Source organism: Eumetopias jubatus, unplaced genomic scaffold (genome assembly GCF_037043125.1).
Source record: "Eumetopias jubatus isolate StellerSeaLion01/CBP00866 unplaced genomic scaffold, mEumJub1_p1.0 scaffold_15, whole genome shotgun sequence".
Lineage (NCBI taxonomy): Eukaryota > Metazoa > Chordata > Mammalia > Carnivora > Otariidae > Eumetopias > Eumetopias jubatus.
In genome coordinates this window covers 86,072,179-86,088,269 of record NW_028274821.1, presented here as the reverse complement: position 1 = coordinate 86,088,269, position 16,091 = coordinate 86,072,179, and the positions used below count along the sequence as shown (strand labels likewise).

General features: G+C 49.3%; 1 protein-coding gene across 1 annotated transcript in view; it reads right to left on the bottom strand.

Annotated features, from left to right (window-relative positions):
* The window catches only part of MVB12B (multivesicular body subunit 12B), a 185,798-nt gene extending 173,838 nt beyond the window's left edge, over positions 1-11,960 (bottom strand). Inside the window, exon 1 of the mRNA XM_088019049.1 lies at positions 11,802-11,960. Coding sequence (XP_087875175.1) covers positions 11,802-11,876 — 75 coding nt within the window. The 5' untranslated portion in view covers positions 11,877-11,960. The remainder of the gene's footprint in view (positions 1-11,801) is intronic.
* Positions 11,961-16,091: the final 4,131 nt, after the last annotated feature.

Below are 16,091 nucleotides of genomic sequence, written 5' to 3'. Positions count from 1 at the left end.
GGTCTACCAGATCGCTCAAAGCTGGTTACTGCTTCTAAAGCAAACCAAACACCCTGCCTAACTAGGCAGGGAGAAGAAATATTCTTAGTTCTCAGCCTAGAATCAGAAAAGGCAGAGGCTATTAAAAATGACTGCAGCCTTCTAAATGGGAACAATCAGAATGCTATATGCAAGTCACCCATGTAATCAGTGTCCCCTGAAGCCCACAAAAGGCTCCGGAAACTGACTTGTCAATGAAATTGAGCCAAGTCTCCAATCAAGGCTAGGAAGTGCCTGGCAGAAACCACACTCTCAACTTCGGTTCATGACAAAAGCCAAACTAAGTTATGCTTTACTTAATTCTACTGAAAATGAGCTTCTAGAAGCCCAGGGCAGGGGGTAGGATACCATGCCACACCACTGCATCATTTTCTACTTTCAAATTTCATTTACCAGGCAGGTTTATATAAAGCACCGGGCTTGGTGCTTCCTGCACAAAGTAGGCAGGAAGTAAGTATTTATTGAATGAATAGGCATGCATGCCCCCAGTAAAGAAGGTTTAGCGTTAAATATCTGCATCAGCCCAGTCCGAAGCAAACACTACTCAAAAAGTATCATCACTTGGAAAATCCCATAGTATTGGTAGCATGAATATAACACCGCTGCAGTTTGAAAAATATGGGTACCTGCTGTTGGTTACCAAAACGCTTTGCAATTAACAACTCATTAACGGGAATGTACAAATTCTGCCAGTGCTAAAATATCATGCTGTGAATTTAATAAAACATCCGAGGTAAGTTTTTTTTATCATTATTAAGATAGTACTGCCTCTACTTTGTGAGAGAGAGAGGAGGCAAGCATGGGAATAAGTAAATATTTTATTTGCTGACGGGTTCCCGTCCCCGGGTCACGACGTCCTCGCGAAGCGCGGGTGACAACGGCTCTCCCCGCCCGAAGCCGGCGGTCAAGGGCAGTGGGGAAACTCGCCCCCTGGAGCCCCGCCGCTCCCACAATGCACCGGGGAGGCAGCCCGGCCGCAGGTTCCAAGATGGCTGCGAGCTGCCTCCAGCTGAGGCAGACAAAGGAGCCGGCGGCCTGTGCCCATGCGTGCACGGTCCCAGCCCAGCCTGCAGACGGGAGGTTGCGACAGCAGAGCATGAGCACAGAGCATCTCGGATGCACGCCTCTTTCTTCCCTTTCCCCCCAGTTGCTGTACCCTGGGGATCAAGGCAGCCTTTGTGAAATACAGACAAATGACTCCTCGCGGCGCGGGGCCGTGGCCGGCTCCGCGGTGGAGGAAGCCCCACCACCAGCAAAGGAAGCTTTTAATGAGAAACGCCCAAGATATCCATGGCAGAGGCAATCACTCAAAGCAGCTTGCCCTGAATTACATATTTTCTGACTGCAAATTACTTTTAACAGCGTCTCTACCGTCACTTCAATTGACCTTCCTAACAAAAGGCCATTTATTAACTAGCACTCCACGTTTCCCGGGCTGTGTGGAGCCTCGAGCCAGAAGGGATGGCACCGCCGAGTACTCAGCCGCCCAGGGTCACAGGCCAGGCCTCTGAGAGGGGAGAAGGGGCCATTAATGCAAGCCTGCAGAGCAGATCTGCCGGGGAGGGAAGAGTGGGGAGCGGGCTGTTTAAGACCAACATTAACCTGTGTGGCAAGAGGCAACGCTGGTCTAAAACATAAAATACCAAGGCCTACTTGCAGCAACCCCTGATTTCATCCTCAGCAGCTCCGCAGCAGATAGAGAGAGACCCACTGCTGTCTCAAAATCCTAATTGCACACAAAACACACTGACACACCCAGCTGCATTTGTACAGCGCTTTGCAATTCGCAAAAAGCTTTCTTAGGCTCCTTCTTGACTGATGATCATACCAAACCTGGAAGGTGGCTGGGTCTAATTACCTTTATTTTAGAGAAGACAAAAAATTTAGAGAAGAAGGCCCAAAGTTGTCAGCTGCCATGCAACTGGCAGCTGGCCCACCTGAACAGGACCTACCTCTAGTCCTCCTTCCCAGATCTGATCTGCTTTCCATGACACTGTGCAGAGAGACCAACATCCCATCTGATACCCACCTGAGAAAGCAGTTTCAACACTAATTATATTTAAAAATGCCAAAGCTCTTGTTTCTCCAGCTATAGCCCAATAAGTGAAGCAAGGGGGAGAAAAGTACAGAAAGATAAAAGTAACATGGGATTAATTTTCCTCACACCTCAGTTTCAAGATTCAACATTTCCCTCATAAATAATTTACAACAATAAAAATGAGCTAAGGCCATGTTTGTGTAGGACGGAGGTAAATTTAGGCCTAATGAGGGAGATCCGAGCACTGCACAGGAGGGAATAGGTTGATGTATAGCACTGTGCGCGTGCAATCGACAGCACACAGGGGCTCCATTACCAACTGGAAGTCTCGAGGCCCACCAGGAGGAGGGGGGAGCAATTGAGGGAAACTTCTACCATCCAAGCTGTGGCTGCAAGGGGAGTCTCTGCAGGGAGAGCCAAAAGTTGACCAGTATTTTAGATGACAAGACAACGGAGGCTGAGATTTCTCAGGACTAAAAGATTGAACCAGCCTGAAATTAAGTCAGTTCTCAGTAAATGCCAGGTGAGGAATCAAGCTGGTGATGGCACCTGGGAGTCATGTCTGCTGGTGGACAAAGGGAGAGTGCAGTGGCAACACTGGCCTTGAGCTGGTCCTCCTCACTTAACCTTGTGGGTCATCTGGCCCCAATCCCCATCCCAATCTCTACCCCAGGTGCATGGCCAGCCTCCACTATATCATTTCCAAGGCTGGGGGCTGCTATTCCTATGTCTGCCCCAAGAGGATTTCTCCGCCAGGCAGGAGAGTACATATGAATGTGTTGGTGTGTGTGTGTGTGTGTGTGTGTGTGTGTGTGTGTGTGTGTGTGTGTGTGTGTGTTGCATGTACATACAGGGGCTACAAAGGATCAGTTAGGGTGAGGGGTGTGTGTGTGTTTGTGTGTGTGTGTGTGTGTGTTGCATGTACATACTGGGGCTACAGAGGATCAGTTAGGGTGAGGTGTGTTTTCCAGGCCAGGAGGATTTTTTCCACGTCATACCTGATGAATACTATGCAACAAGGCCGGTAGGAGAAAACCCGCCTCCCACTCTGCCTGCAGTGTTGCAAACAGTACCTGGGGAAGGCCCCGGCGCCCAGGCCTGCAGCACCTTGGTAATGCTGTCATCCCAGGTTCACAGAGAAATGAACTTTAACTATAAAGCCTCTCATATAGACAGCACACTGCTCCCTTGTAGCTGATCAAAGAATTACTACAACAGTGCACTTAATCCCTAAAAGTCAGCAGTGCTGGGCTTAACTGATGCTGAATATTGTTTCAGAATCAAAGGCGTGCCTCCCGGCCCCAAGTCTGGGAGAAAACTAAGCTACTGTATCACAGTTGAAAACTCAGGGGAACTTTGATATCATCTCTGTTTAATTTCCCCGGCCCTGTGAGCCTGGGGTTTATCTCGTTTTATCAACTCCTGTACTGAAATCAAAACCCAACTAACAGAGCTCAGACCTCTCTCCACGGAGGCCCTTCCAGCAGCGGGGTGGGGTGGGGGGCAAAAACTGCAGGGGGGAAGGGGGCGCTCCATCAAAGGAGGCGCAGCAGGAACCCAGACTCGGGTTCTGCCAGCTCTGCCCACCCAGGGCTGAAGGCATGACTCGCACACAACTTTGGAGGAGAGTAATTTCAAAGTATTGGGGGGGGGCAGGTTAAATTGGGCTACTGTAATTGAAATGACAAAACCAGTGGATTAATTAAGTCCCTACAGAAAGATGAACTTGCAATCAGCTTGTTTGAAATCCAAAGTCAAGGGCACAAAAGACATAAACTGTCTGCCCACATCCACCAGCTTGCGGGGCTGGGGAAGAGCAGTGGATAAATATTTCACTCGCCACGGGAACCTGACCAACAGCGGGGTGGAGACCGAGAACGGGCTGTCCCCCAGTGAAGGCTGCCGCTGTGCCCATCGTGGGGCAGCTACTTTGCCTCCTTCCCATGGCAGCTGCAGTCTGCAAGAACCCAGGCCCCCTTCTGCCCCATGATTACTGGCATCTTTTTGCCCACAAATCTTTAGCAGGTACAGAAGGACACGGCCCCATTCCCACCGGAGGGAGCCCACGACCAGGCTTTACCAATGCACACCACCCCACACACAAACTGGGCCGCCGGCATGCAGCGAAGGTGCAGAGACCTACCTCCTCGGGAGATGGCAGGCTGTGGCCTGAGCCCATGCAGCACCCAAGCAAGTGGCCAGCCAGCTCTTGGAGCTACTCATGGAGGACAGTGCACAGGCTGGGAGGCGTTCACTGTGGAACCCCAGAATGCCATCCTGATGCCTCCTGCACTTGGTCTGGACCACTTTCCCCATCAGAAGCCAAATCACACTGTTGAGTATGGTCAGGGGGCAACGGACCACAGGCTGCTGGGAAGGCTGCTAAGATATTAGGAAACTAAAGCAAATATTTTTCTAAGCTCTCCTAGATCGCAAAGAATTTTCCCGCTAGGGAACTAACAATGGTGAGCACTTCCTTTTCCCCAGAAAAGGCCTGTTACTTCTAATAAAAGAAACTGGTGTATACATGCATCCATTCTATCTGACCGACGCTTAGATTTTTATTAACCATTTGTATAACAAATGGATTTTCCACAAATCATGTGATACGGGCCTAGGGTTCACGTTGCTGCAGCTCATACAGTACAAGGCTAGATCCCAGAATTCACTCTCCAAAAATAAATCCAGGATCAAGTTCTACAGCCCTGCCCTAGCCAAAGCCCTGCCTCTTACAGGCCTGATTCTGCACAGCCAGGGAACCTAGTGCTGGGGGTAGGGGGGCAATCTCCCGTATACTGTGTGCCCCACCCCCACCTGCCCACAAACACTGCAAACGAGGGTCAGCCCTGCCCCCTCCCATCAAGTCGTGGTGCCATATTGTCCCGTGGAGAGAAGGAAGAAGGAGAACCCCAACAGAAGGCAGGTGCTCTACAAATGGACACCATCCCAGGAGGACCCAAGAGACACGTTCTCTTGATGTTCAGGGACATAAGGTAAGTCACACCCTTACTCTGGTTTACAGAGTGAAAATGCCAATATTACCTCAACACCAAGCAAATGGGCTGCCAGGTGGGAATTCATCAGAACACCTGGCTTCAGGTCAGCCAGGCACGTCCCATCACCACCACCCTCCCCTCTGACTTTCACAGGGGTCTTGAGAGTTTCTTCTCATATGTTTTGTCCTCTAATCTTTCTACCTGTATGCTGATGGCTTCCAAAATAACCTCCACCGCCCCGACTTTTCTCCTGAGACTCAAAGGTATGCATCTAGTGCCCTGCTGGCTATTGCCACCCGCAGGTCCTGGCTGAACGTGTCATCCTCCCCCTGAAGCACCTCCCATATTCCCAGTCCCTGGCAGGACCTGGCACACAGCAGTAAGCCCATGAACATTTACGGAGCGCCTTTGTGTAAGCAGTGAGGGAGAGTTCGCAATGACAATGGACAATCCAACATTCTGGAGCAGAGATTCAAACACTAGCAAGCGTGAGTCACCTGGAGAGTCTGTTAAAAGAGACTCTTGAACCCACTCCCAGCAACAACAACAACAAAGTGTAGGATGAGGCCTGAGAAGGCATTTCTAACAAGCTCCAGGTGACGGCCAAACAGCAGATCCAGTCTGAACTCTGAGTACTAGACAGCAGGTACTCATTAGATGTTTGATGAATGAATGAACAGAAACAAAAACCTGAATGTAATTATCCATGGGGAATAGCCTCAGAAAGAATCCTTCAGTCTCTCCCTCCCCAAACAGGTCAGCCAAGAGCACTTAGTTCCTCCCCTAGGATACCTGCCCCACCATTCAAAATCCAGGTCACATTCGGAGAACCCTGCTGTTCACCAAGGACGTGGTCTTAGCACACACGTGTGCGCATATGCATGTATACACACACAGAAACACACAGCCTCGCCTCTCAGAAGGTTGTAGCACACTTTCCCCAGTAGGACAGTAGCTGTTCAAAGGTGTTATGTCCACCCAGGGCCTAGCTCACAGCAGGTGCTCAATAAATGGGTTATGGGGCGGGTGGGTGGATGGATGGATGGATGGAAGGAAGGAAGGAAGGAAGGGAGGGAGGGAGGAAGGAAGGATGTATCAAGTTCCCATCATCCTTTCAAAACTGCCCCTCTTTCACTGAATTAAGAAGGACACACAAAGCATCATGGACAATGGCAAGAACAGCCCCGTGGGCCCCTTCCGATGGCAGCATCGGCTGGGCATCCATGAGCCCAGGACAAGCACCACAATTCTAGGGACAGGCAGGCTGCAGGGGCGGGGAGGCGGGACTGCAGCACTCCCAGCAATCCAGAAGTGATTGTGACTCAGTCCAAGCAGGCTGGATGAGGGCCTGGCAGGGGCCAGGGCGTCTCCAGGCTGGTTGCACGTAAGACTCCCCAAGGAGTTAGCAAAAACCACAGCTGCCCATTCCAACCCCCAGGCTGTGATTTAACTGGTCTGGGCTTGGGCCGAGACTGGATAATGCACGGCCCAGGTGAAGTGCACGGCCGCCACCCGCGGAGCTCCTAGGCTGGGGGAAACATCCCAAAGAAAGGGACTGCCCATGAGGGGACACTTCGTTCTGCCAGGGTGAGATGGGAGGGAAGGGCAGGAGCTCAAGCTGGCCTCCTGGAAAGACAGAGGGTGCAGAGTAGCGAAGGTACTGTAGGCACAAGATGCCGGATCAGCAGCAGCGTGAACGAACGCACACCACTGGGGGAACTGCGGGTAGCAGATGGGCTCTGAAACAAGCTTATGAAATGCTTAAACAAACAAACAGATAAACAAAACAGTTAAAAACCTGTCTACACTTCTCTGCTATTTCTAAGGTCTAAGCAAAGGGGAAGGAAGGAAGAGATTCGCAAGTTTTTCGTTCGTATTTCCTCTCCTGTAACTGTAGGCTTCTTGAACTCATGCCACTGCCTGCAGACTTCCGTGGGCCTTGTCATTAGCTCAGCGGGGGAATGGGAATGGACAGGGCGCTAGCTCTGGAGTCAGGGGTCCCTGAGCTTGAATCCCGGCTCTCGTACCGCCTAGAGCTGTGTGACCACAGGCACAACAGCTCAACCCGCCCCAAGTGTCCGCCCCCCTCCAACGGGAATAATAGATAATATTTCCTCTACAGGGTTATATGGTATACAGAACTTGTAGAACTTGCATCAAAAGAAACAACTGACAGAGGGAAATGGACCACTTACGGAACGGGAGAAATTATTTCCAAACCACATGTCCGCTAAGGAGTTAAAATCCAAATCTATAAAGAACTCCTACAACTTAGCAACAACAGCAAAAAACAAATACTTGATTTAAAAAAAATGGGCAAAGGACTTGAGTAGACACTTCTCCAAAGATGATATACAGATGGCCAACAAGCATATGAAAAGATGTTCAACATCACTAATCACTAGGGGAATGCAAACCAAAATCACAATGAGCTGTCACCTCATACTCACTGGGATGGCCCCTATCAAAAGCCAAAAAATTAGTGTTGGCAAGGTTTGGAAAGTTGGAAACCTGCTGCACTGTTGGTGGAAATGCAAAGGCAGCCCCTGTAGAAAACAGTATGGGGATTCCTCAAAAAATTAAAAATAAGTACTACTCTAGGGTCTGGCAATTCTGCTTCTGAGTATATACCCAAAAGAACTGAAAGCAGGGTCTCGAAAAGATATTTGTACATCTGTGTTCACAAAGGCATTATTCCTAAGAGCCAAAGGGCAGAAGCAACCCAAGTGTCCACAGACAGATACGGATAAGCAAAATGGGTACCTACGTGCAGTAGAATATTATTCAGCTTAAAAAGGAAATTCTGGCACATACTACGACATGAATGAACCCTGAAGACATTATGTGGAGTGAAATAAGCCAGTCATAGAAAGACAGATACTATATAATTCCACATATGTGAGGGCCCTAGATGAGTCAAATTCATAGAAACAGAAAGTAGGATGGTGGCTGCCAGAGCCTGGGGGGAGGGGAAATGGAAACTGTTTAATGAGTATAGAGTTTTGCGAGATGGAAAAGCTCCAGAGATTAGCTGCCTGACAATGTGAATGTCCTTAATGCCACCAGTTTGTACACTGGAAAATGATTAGGATGGTACATTTTATCTTCTGTGTGTTTTACAATTTAAAAAAGGCATCTACAAGTGTGGTTTTCGAGTTTCAGTAAGCAGAAGTACAACCCAAGGTTCTTACTAAACACAGAGATTCTGGGGTCCCCTTCCCCTAGATATTCTGATTGAAGGTCTGGGTGTGAGGCTCTGGAATCTGCATTTTCATAAACATCTGAGGGCTATTTAGCACACTAAGAATTCATTTATTCTGCTCTGGTTCTAAAGGGTCAAGGAATATTCTTTTGAATGTTTTGCTTTGCTGATCAGTAGCTGTTTAAAACATACACACACACTATGCCTTGTGTGTGCGCGCGCGCGTGTGTGTGTGTCTAGAAAGATCTCATGTTGATTCTAGCCACAGCCCAACAAGATGGTCCTCCGGTCCTCAGGGAAGGAGGAGCTACAAAGCTTGGGTCTGTGGCCCCTCGGCTCCAGGCCCATGGGCTCTCACATTTCAGCCTGCACAAGCTCATCTCACCAGAAGTGTGTCAGGTAAACCAAATACGTGCCCCACAGGATGTCCCCAACAAGGGAGGTAATGTCAGGTACAGCCTGCGGGGGGCTCTGCCTCCCACACAGGGGAGAGGAGGAGAGCTCTGCAACCCCACTGCCAAAGCGCACAGGACGCAGGGAAACCACAACTCTCAAGGGCAGCCGCAAGCAGAAGGCCAAGGAGAGCCAGTGGGGCCAGTGAAACACTGGCCAGGGAGGGCCTCCGAGAGAGCAAGAACAGCCTGAGAGAGCCAGCTCACTCAAGGACTCCAGGCCTCCCCTCCCACAACCCAACCAGCAAAGGAGACTCTGCTCATTCAACCGCAACCAACTAAATACAGTGTCCTCAGCCCACCACATCAGCCATGTAGTCATTTGTTATCTTCATCATCATAATAGCACCTTTGACATTTCCCATGCTTGGCTCCAACTCCATCATTACTTTCCAGTGTGGCAACGAATGTCGCTCTTTGAACAGGAAGCATGGAGCACTTCCAACCTGCTGAGGCAGAGGGGCCCACGACTTTTGGATTCGGACTCCCCCAGAAGCAGATCTGCCATGAAACTACTAGCAATGAACCTTTGGCCACCGCCACCCCTCATCCCTTCACCCCCCTCCTGGGAGGGCCCAGCAATGTGTTCACACGGTCGGGTGGTTTTGTAAAATGTACAAAAGCAAGATATTCTTGTTTTCTTTTTCTTATAACCCCTCCCCACCCCAAACTGTCTAACCCAGAAAACCAGGGTCTGCCTCTGGCTTCCACCTAAATTTGGTGAGGACTCCCCCACACCCTCTGCAGTGCCACATGCATTCACATACATCAACTCATTCAGCCTTACAGGGTAGGTTATATTCTTACGCCAGTTTTACATAGAAGGAAATCGGGATTCAGAAAGGTTCTGTGAGGGGCACCTGGGTGGCTCATGGTTAAGCATCTGCCTTCGGCTTGGGTCATGATCTCTAGGTCCTGGGATCGAGCCCCATGTCCAGCTCCCAGCTCAGTGGGGAGTCTGTTTCTCCCTTTCCCTCTGCCTCTCCCCCTGCTGGTGTTCTCTCTCTCTCAAATGAATAAAAAAGAAAAAGAAAGAAAAGAAAGAAAAGAAAGAAAAGAAAGAAAGAAAGAAAAGAAAAGAAAGAAAGAAAAGAAAAGAAAGAAAAAGAAAGAAAGGCTCCATGAGGTTCCATGACATGCCTAGGGTCAGTCGGACTGCAGGAAATAGACTAAGATTCAAATCCAAATCCCCAAATCCAAGCCCCGTGTTCTTCTTACTCTTTCATCTCCTCCTAGTTGTCCTAAGGAGAGCTAAATAATAACCACAAACAAAAGGACACTGTAAAGAAAAAGTAAAAATGAAGCTACTCTTCTGATTAATAAGTTAACAAACACTTAAGGATAATCACTAACTTTTACTGACCACTTGCCCGGTGGCAGACCCAGAGTTAAATGCTTCTCTTGCAATATTTCATTCACGGCTCACCATAATCCTATGAGACAGATATTAGCCTCACTCTACAGAGGAGGAAACTGAGGCTCAAAAGAGTTCATTAATTTATGCAAGAACACACAGTAAGTAGGAAAGCCAAGGATTCAGCTGAGGTCTAACTCTAAAGTCCTTGCATTTAACCATGGTGCACTGCTGCAGCTGGATGCGGGGAAAGCCCACCAGTGGGATGGAGGCAGGCAGGGAAATGCCTTCAGCATAAATCAGGAGTGTGGCCTAAGAGCTAGGCAGAAAGAAGGAAAAATGTTGATCAGAAAAGATGGTTCTGGGCTCAAATGAACCAATCAACTGGTTCACATGGGCCTTGATGCCCAGATCCCAGCAGAGGTCCCACCCCTCAGAGGCTCCATTTAAATATTCTCTGCATGGCCCAATATCTCAAAGTACCACAACAATTTCCAGTGAACAAGAAAGGTGTCCCCTGTGCCCTGTAACTAACCTTCTGAGTACCCTGAGCTTTTTGGTTTGTCTGGCTTTCCGCAGAGCTTATCCCCTAACTTTTCTAAGGCTTCTCTGGTGCAGCTGATAAGACTTTTTTCCACCCCCTGTTAAAATGAGATGAGATCCAGCCAGCTGTCGAGAAATGTACGATGAGATTATACTGAGAAGGAACCAACAGAGACAAAGGCCCCTAAAGAGTCGCTGGCCTGCTGTGGCTTTTGTGGCAGAAATCTGAGTGGGCGCTGGCTCTTGAGTGGGGGTGGGGAGCAGAGAAGGGGCAACGACCATTTGCCTTTTGCCTTCTTGGGGCCTTCCTCTGTTCCTTGCTGAAGAGGCTGAGAGGCAGGGGACAGAAGAGTCACATCTTTGGTAGTGAGAAAGGCTGGTAATTTAGGAAGAGTTGTCTGTTGGTAACAAAGAGGGCAAAGATGCTCATGGGTCTGCCTTCTTCACCTGGGCCTGTCGCTGGGGATCTGATGTTCCCCGGTGCTCACCCATAGCTCTTGTACCAGCCCCTGCCCGGGAGCCTCACTCAGGCTGCAGTCTTTATGGGTGCTCATCAACACTCCCACCACGCTTCCAGGATGGGTACTCTGGGTCTTGGCTGCCCAGGCTGGGCACCTCACCTTTAGACAGGTGCCCTGGCATTTGGGTGTCCTCTCTGCTGTGTCCAGGTCACAGAGGAGGCCGCACCCCAGATGATGCTCAAGGCTCAGGTGCAAGCTGGTCTGCACCACGTGACCACAGAGAGCTGGACCCCAGGCTGGGCCAGTGAAACGACTGTCTCCAGTCTGTGCAGATGGCCGCAGAGGCCTGGGCACAGGTGGGCCGCCTCACCGCCTACCCAGGCGGGGGGTGGCTCTCGGGGACCCTCACCTGTCCGGCCCAGGGGGCGGGGGGGGCTGCTGGCATTCGGGTCCCTAATTTCCCTCCCGCCTGCCCGCCGCAAGGCCAAGCCGGTGTTCGAGAAGCCGCGGCGCACGCGGGCTCTGGGCAGAGGCCGCTGGGCCTGTCCCCGCGGCGGGCCGGGCACCGAGCCCGCAGGCCTCGGCGCGGCCCGGCTCCGCCCGCCCGCCCGCCCCTCGGCCCGGGGCCCGCGCCCGCCCGCCCGCCCGCCCGCCGGGGCAGCAGGGCCGGCTCGACCGAGCCTCCGCGGCGCCCAGCCCGCCCGGCCTCACTTAACTGTTCCCCGCTGGGGCGGCGGCGGCTGCGGCGGCGGCGGGTCCCGGCTCCGTCTCACGCAGAAGCAGCTTCTCATCGCCCGGGCGGCGCGGGAGGGGCCGGGCCCGGAGCCCAGGCGGCGGGGCCGGCGCCGCAGCTCGAGCGCGAGCCTCACCGGGGAGCGGCGGCAGCGGCGGCGGCGGCGGCGGCGGCGGCGGCGGCGGCGGCGGCGGCGGCGGCGGCGGCGGCGGCAGGGGCGGGGCGCGGCCTGGCAGCGGCGGCGGCGGCAACGACAACGACGGCCGCGGCTCCCTCAGCGGGCCGCGGCGGCGGGCCGGGCTCTGGGCCTCCCGGCTCTGGCGCTGGCTCCGGGGGAGGCGCCGGGCGCCCGAGGCTGGCTCGGGCGGGAGGGGGGAGCGGGAGCCCTGGCGTCCGGAGCCCGCGCCGCCGCCCGGGCCGGCACCCCGCCTCCCCTTGGCCTCCCCCACGGCTCAGCCCGCTAGCCACCACCGCCCCCGCCCCCGGCCCGGCCTCCCCGAGCCCGCGGCCGGCCCCCAGCCCGGCCTCCGAGCCCCAGGAGCCGCAGGCCTCTTGGAGTCTGGGCACTAGTCTCCCCTCCGCCAAGCTGGTCTCTTGCAGGGCCCCGCAGCCCACTCAGCTCTCCTAGGCCTCACTCACTCAGCCCTATCACAGCCTACGAACCCTGGACGCCCCCAGGCCTCTTGGCGCCTAGAGGAACACGACACACACACACACACACACACACGTTGGCCTCTTGCAGGGAAGACACCCGCCCCCCCCACTTACACACACACACACACACACACGTTGGCCTCTTGCAGGGAAGACACCCGCTTACACACACACACACACACACACACACACACACGTTGGCCTCTTGCAGGGAAGACACCCGCTTACACACACACACACACACACACACACGTTGGCCTCTTGCAGGGAAGACGCCCCCACATCCCCACCCCCAGGCTTTAGTGAACATCAGGCCATTCCTTCAACTCTGCTCACTTCAGTTCAGGAGACCCCACTGTTCCAACTGACCCAACACAAGCTTAGCCAGGCCTTAGACCCCATTAATAACAGACCTCTCAAAATGACCCCAATCTCCCAGCAATTCTCTACCTCCCCTTTATGCTGAGCAAATGATTTATCCACAGAAGCCCAGAACCAGGGTTATGGGACTGCCCTGGAGGGAGGCATCTAGAGGTCTACAGAAGTGATGCCTTACAGTACTTGGGAAGAGGTGCAGGCCAGAGGATAAGATGAAGCTGGATGAGGAGTGGAGTCCAGAGCTTGACTCTCAGCTAGAATGGCTGCTACCAAAGACAGGAGCAAACTCTGCACCTTTAACCAAAAATGTCCTACACAGCCCCAGCAAGGCATTCCCAGACAGAAGCTGGCCTGCTGTTTTGAAAGAACTGTGGTCAGAAGGCTGGTGCCTTTAAAAAGCTGAGGGCCATGCAAGAGTGACTGGCATCAATTTGCTAATACATCAAGTCTAATTTTCACACATTCTAGGCTTTTCTAAGCAGAATTGGCTGTTGGGGGGAAAATGTCCTGTGGGGAAGCGAGGCAAGTGTGTGCATTCCAAGTGTCTCACTCAGAAATGCCACTGGTTCAGACGGTTTTACAGACAAGTTTTTTCAAACCATTAGGGGACAGACAATCCCTTTGTTTTTTAAACTGTTACACAGGAAAAAAAAATCTGAGAGATTACACCAAAAAGGAGAACTGCAGATCAGTATAGAACACTGGTGTCCAGATAATTTAATATGGATTATTTGAAAAAGAGGCTCTATAGTCAAACAGCTTGAGAAAGTACTTCCATTTATAGTCTACCTTTTGGAAAATCACAATAAGTATTTATATATTAAAGTCTCTGTGAAGTCCAGGGGTAAAGAAACTGTTTAACTTGGCATTTCTCAAACTCATCTGAGCCAGGACCACCTTCTGAAAGTTCTCCAATTATCTCTAATATGTGAATCACTACTATAGACCAGCCCACTTAAGTATATAATAGTTGTAAAGTTCCTAAACAAAATTTTAGCAGTTTGAATCCAACTTGATGTAAAACAAGTCAAAATCCACCATGATCAAGCAAGATTTATTCCAAAGAAAAATTCACCATCAGGGAATCTATAAATTGAGTGCATTGTTAAAGAAAAATAAATCACAGGGTATTTCAACGAGACAGATGCTTTAAAAGTATTTGATAAACTTCAACACCAATTATAAATTTTTGAAAACCTCTTAGTAAACTAGGAAGAAAATTGAAACTTCTTAACATGATAAAGTTTATCAGAAGCCATCAACGAACATATTTAATGGTGAAACACTAGAGGTATTCTCATTTAAGTCAGAAACAAAACAAGGATGCCTGCCGTAGCTGCTAGAGATTAATGCCAATGCAATAAGATAAGAAAAATAAATAAGAAACATATTGGAAAGGAAGAGACAAAACTGTCATTATCTGTTCATGATTTAAGTGTGTACCTAAAAACAAAAATTGAAGAGAATCAGCCAAAAATCTTAAAGATTTTGGTGAAATGGCTAGTTATAAGGTAAACACCAAAATCAATGGTTTTTCTAAATGTGAAGGGAAAAGACTTCCTTTCCATTGAGAGAAACTTCTGTGTTCTTTTTGACTCTGGCTGATTGCAGAGAGCAAATATTTCTATGTGTTCTCCCGACATGTGGCAAGTGGACCTGTTTCTTGTGCAGAGAGATACTATTGTACAGCTACCATAGAGGTAAATCTCTCCAGTTCAGGGGGAAATATTATAGCAAGTCGACTTCGCTACAGATCAAAAGCTACATTTTTCTGTCAATTTCCAGGACCTTTATCTCCTATGTCCCTTTCCTATATCTATGCCTCAGTTTCTTCCAAATTCAGAAGAGGGAGAGAGGTATTACTTATACGATCCCCTAAATATAGCACTAAATACCAGTGATTTCTATTTAGAAAGTATGATTTTTTTAAGAAAATTATATTCACACTGGCAATGAATATTATAAAAGAGCTGGGCTTAACGTTAACAAGAAATGGCAAGGCCCATAGAAAGGAAACTATAAAACCTTACTGAAAAAACATAAAAGAAGTCCTTAATAAAAGGAAAAACATAATAAATCCCTGGGGAAGAAGTCTCAATATTGCAAAGATGCCATATCTCCCCTAACTCCACTTATCAATTTAGTGGAATCTAAATCAAAGAACCAATATGATTTGGGGAATGTGATGCAATGGAACATGACAAAATTATTTTAAAGCTGATTTGGACAAATAAATATGGGAAAATATGCAGAAAATTTTTGAAATTGAATAATAGTATTATATTAAATGTACTATAAGAATAATAATAATGAATATAAAATATGAAACTTACATTATAACATATTTTATATATATTTTATATCATATATTAATATAGTAACTTACATTTTAATATCTGTTAGAGCAGTAATACTGGTTATCTAACATATTAAAATATAACATAGGGGCCCCTGGGTGGCTCAGTTGGTTGAGGGTCTGACTCTTGATTTTGGCTCAGGTCAGGATCTCAGGGTCCTGGGATCAAGTTCCTTGTTGGGCTCCGAGCTCAATGGGGAGTCTGCTTGAGATTCTCTCTCTCCTCTTCCCCCTCCCATCTCTAAAATAAATTAATCTTTAAAAATAATAAAATATAACATAAAACTTCAGTAAATAAAATTGTGGACCACCAGTGTAGGAATACACACTTTTATCATATATTGAGTTCCCTGTTTATAAATGCTTTGTTTCTATCCACTGATCCATTTGTATATTCCTAATACTCCACTCCAAGCCATATTATCTTGCACAGATCACTTTGATAACATCCTTACTAGTCTCCTGGCTTTGCCTCCATTCAAACAGTGGAAAACAGCAGCCAGAGTGGTGATCATTAAAATAATAATAATAATAATAATAATAATAAAACAGCAAGTCACTTCCTTTCTTAAGGCCCTCCAGTGACTTTCCAAAAAATAAAATAAACTCAAATGCTCCAACACAACGCAACCGACCAGATCTCTTGCTCTCTGGACCTTGCCTGCCCCTCTGTCTTCTCAGTTGCTCTAGCCATACTGGTTTCCTTTTAGATATTTAAATATGAAAGCTCTTTCTTCCCTGAGGGATTTCACCTAGAGCATTCCTCCTCACCATCTTTACAGGGCCTGGGCCCTTCTCATCCTTAAACTCTCAGCTAAATGTCACCTCTTTGGAGGCCTTCGCTGGTCATCTAAGCAGCTTCATATTGTATTCATACCACATCTG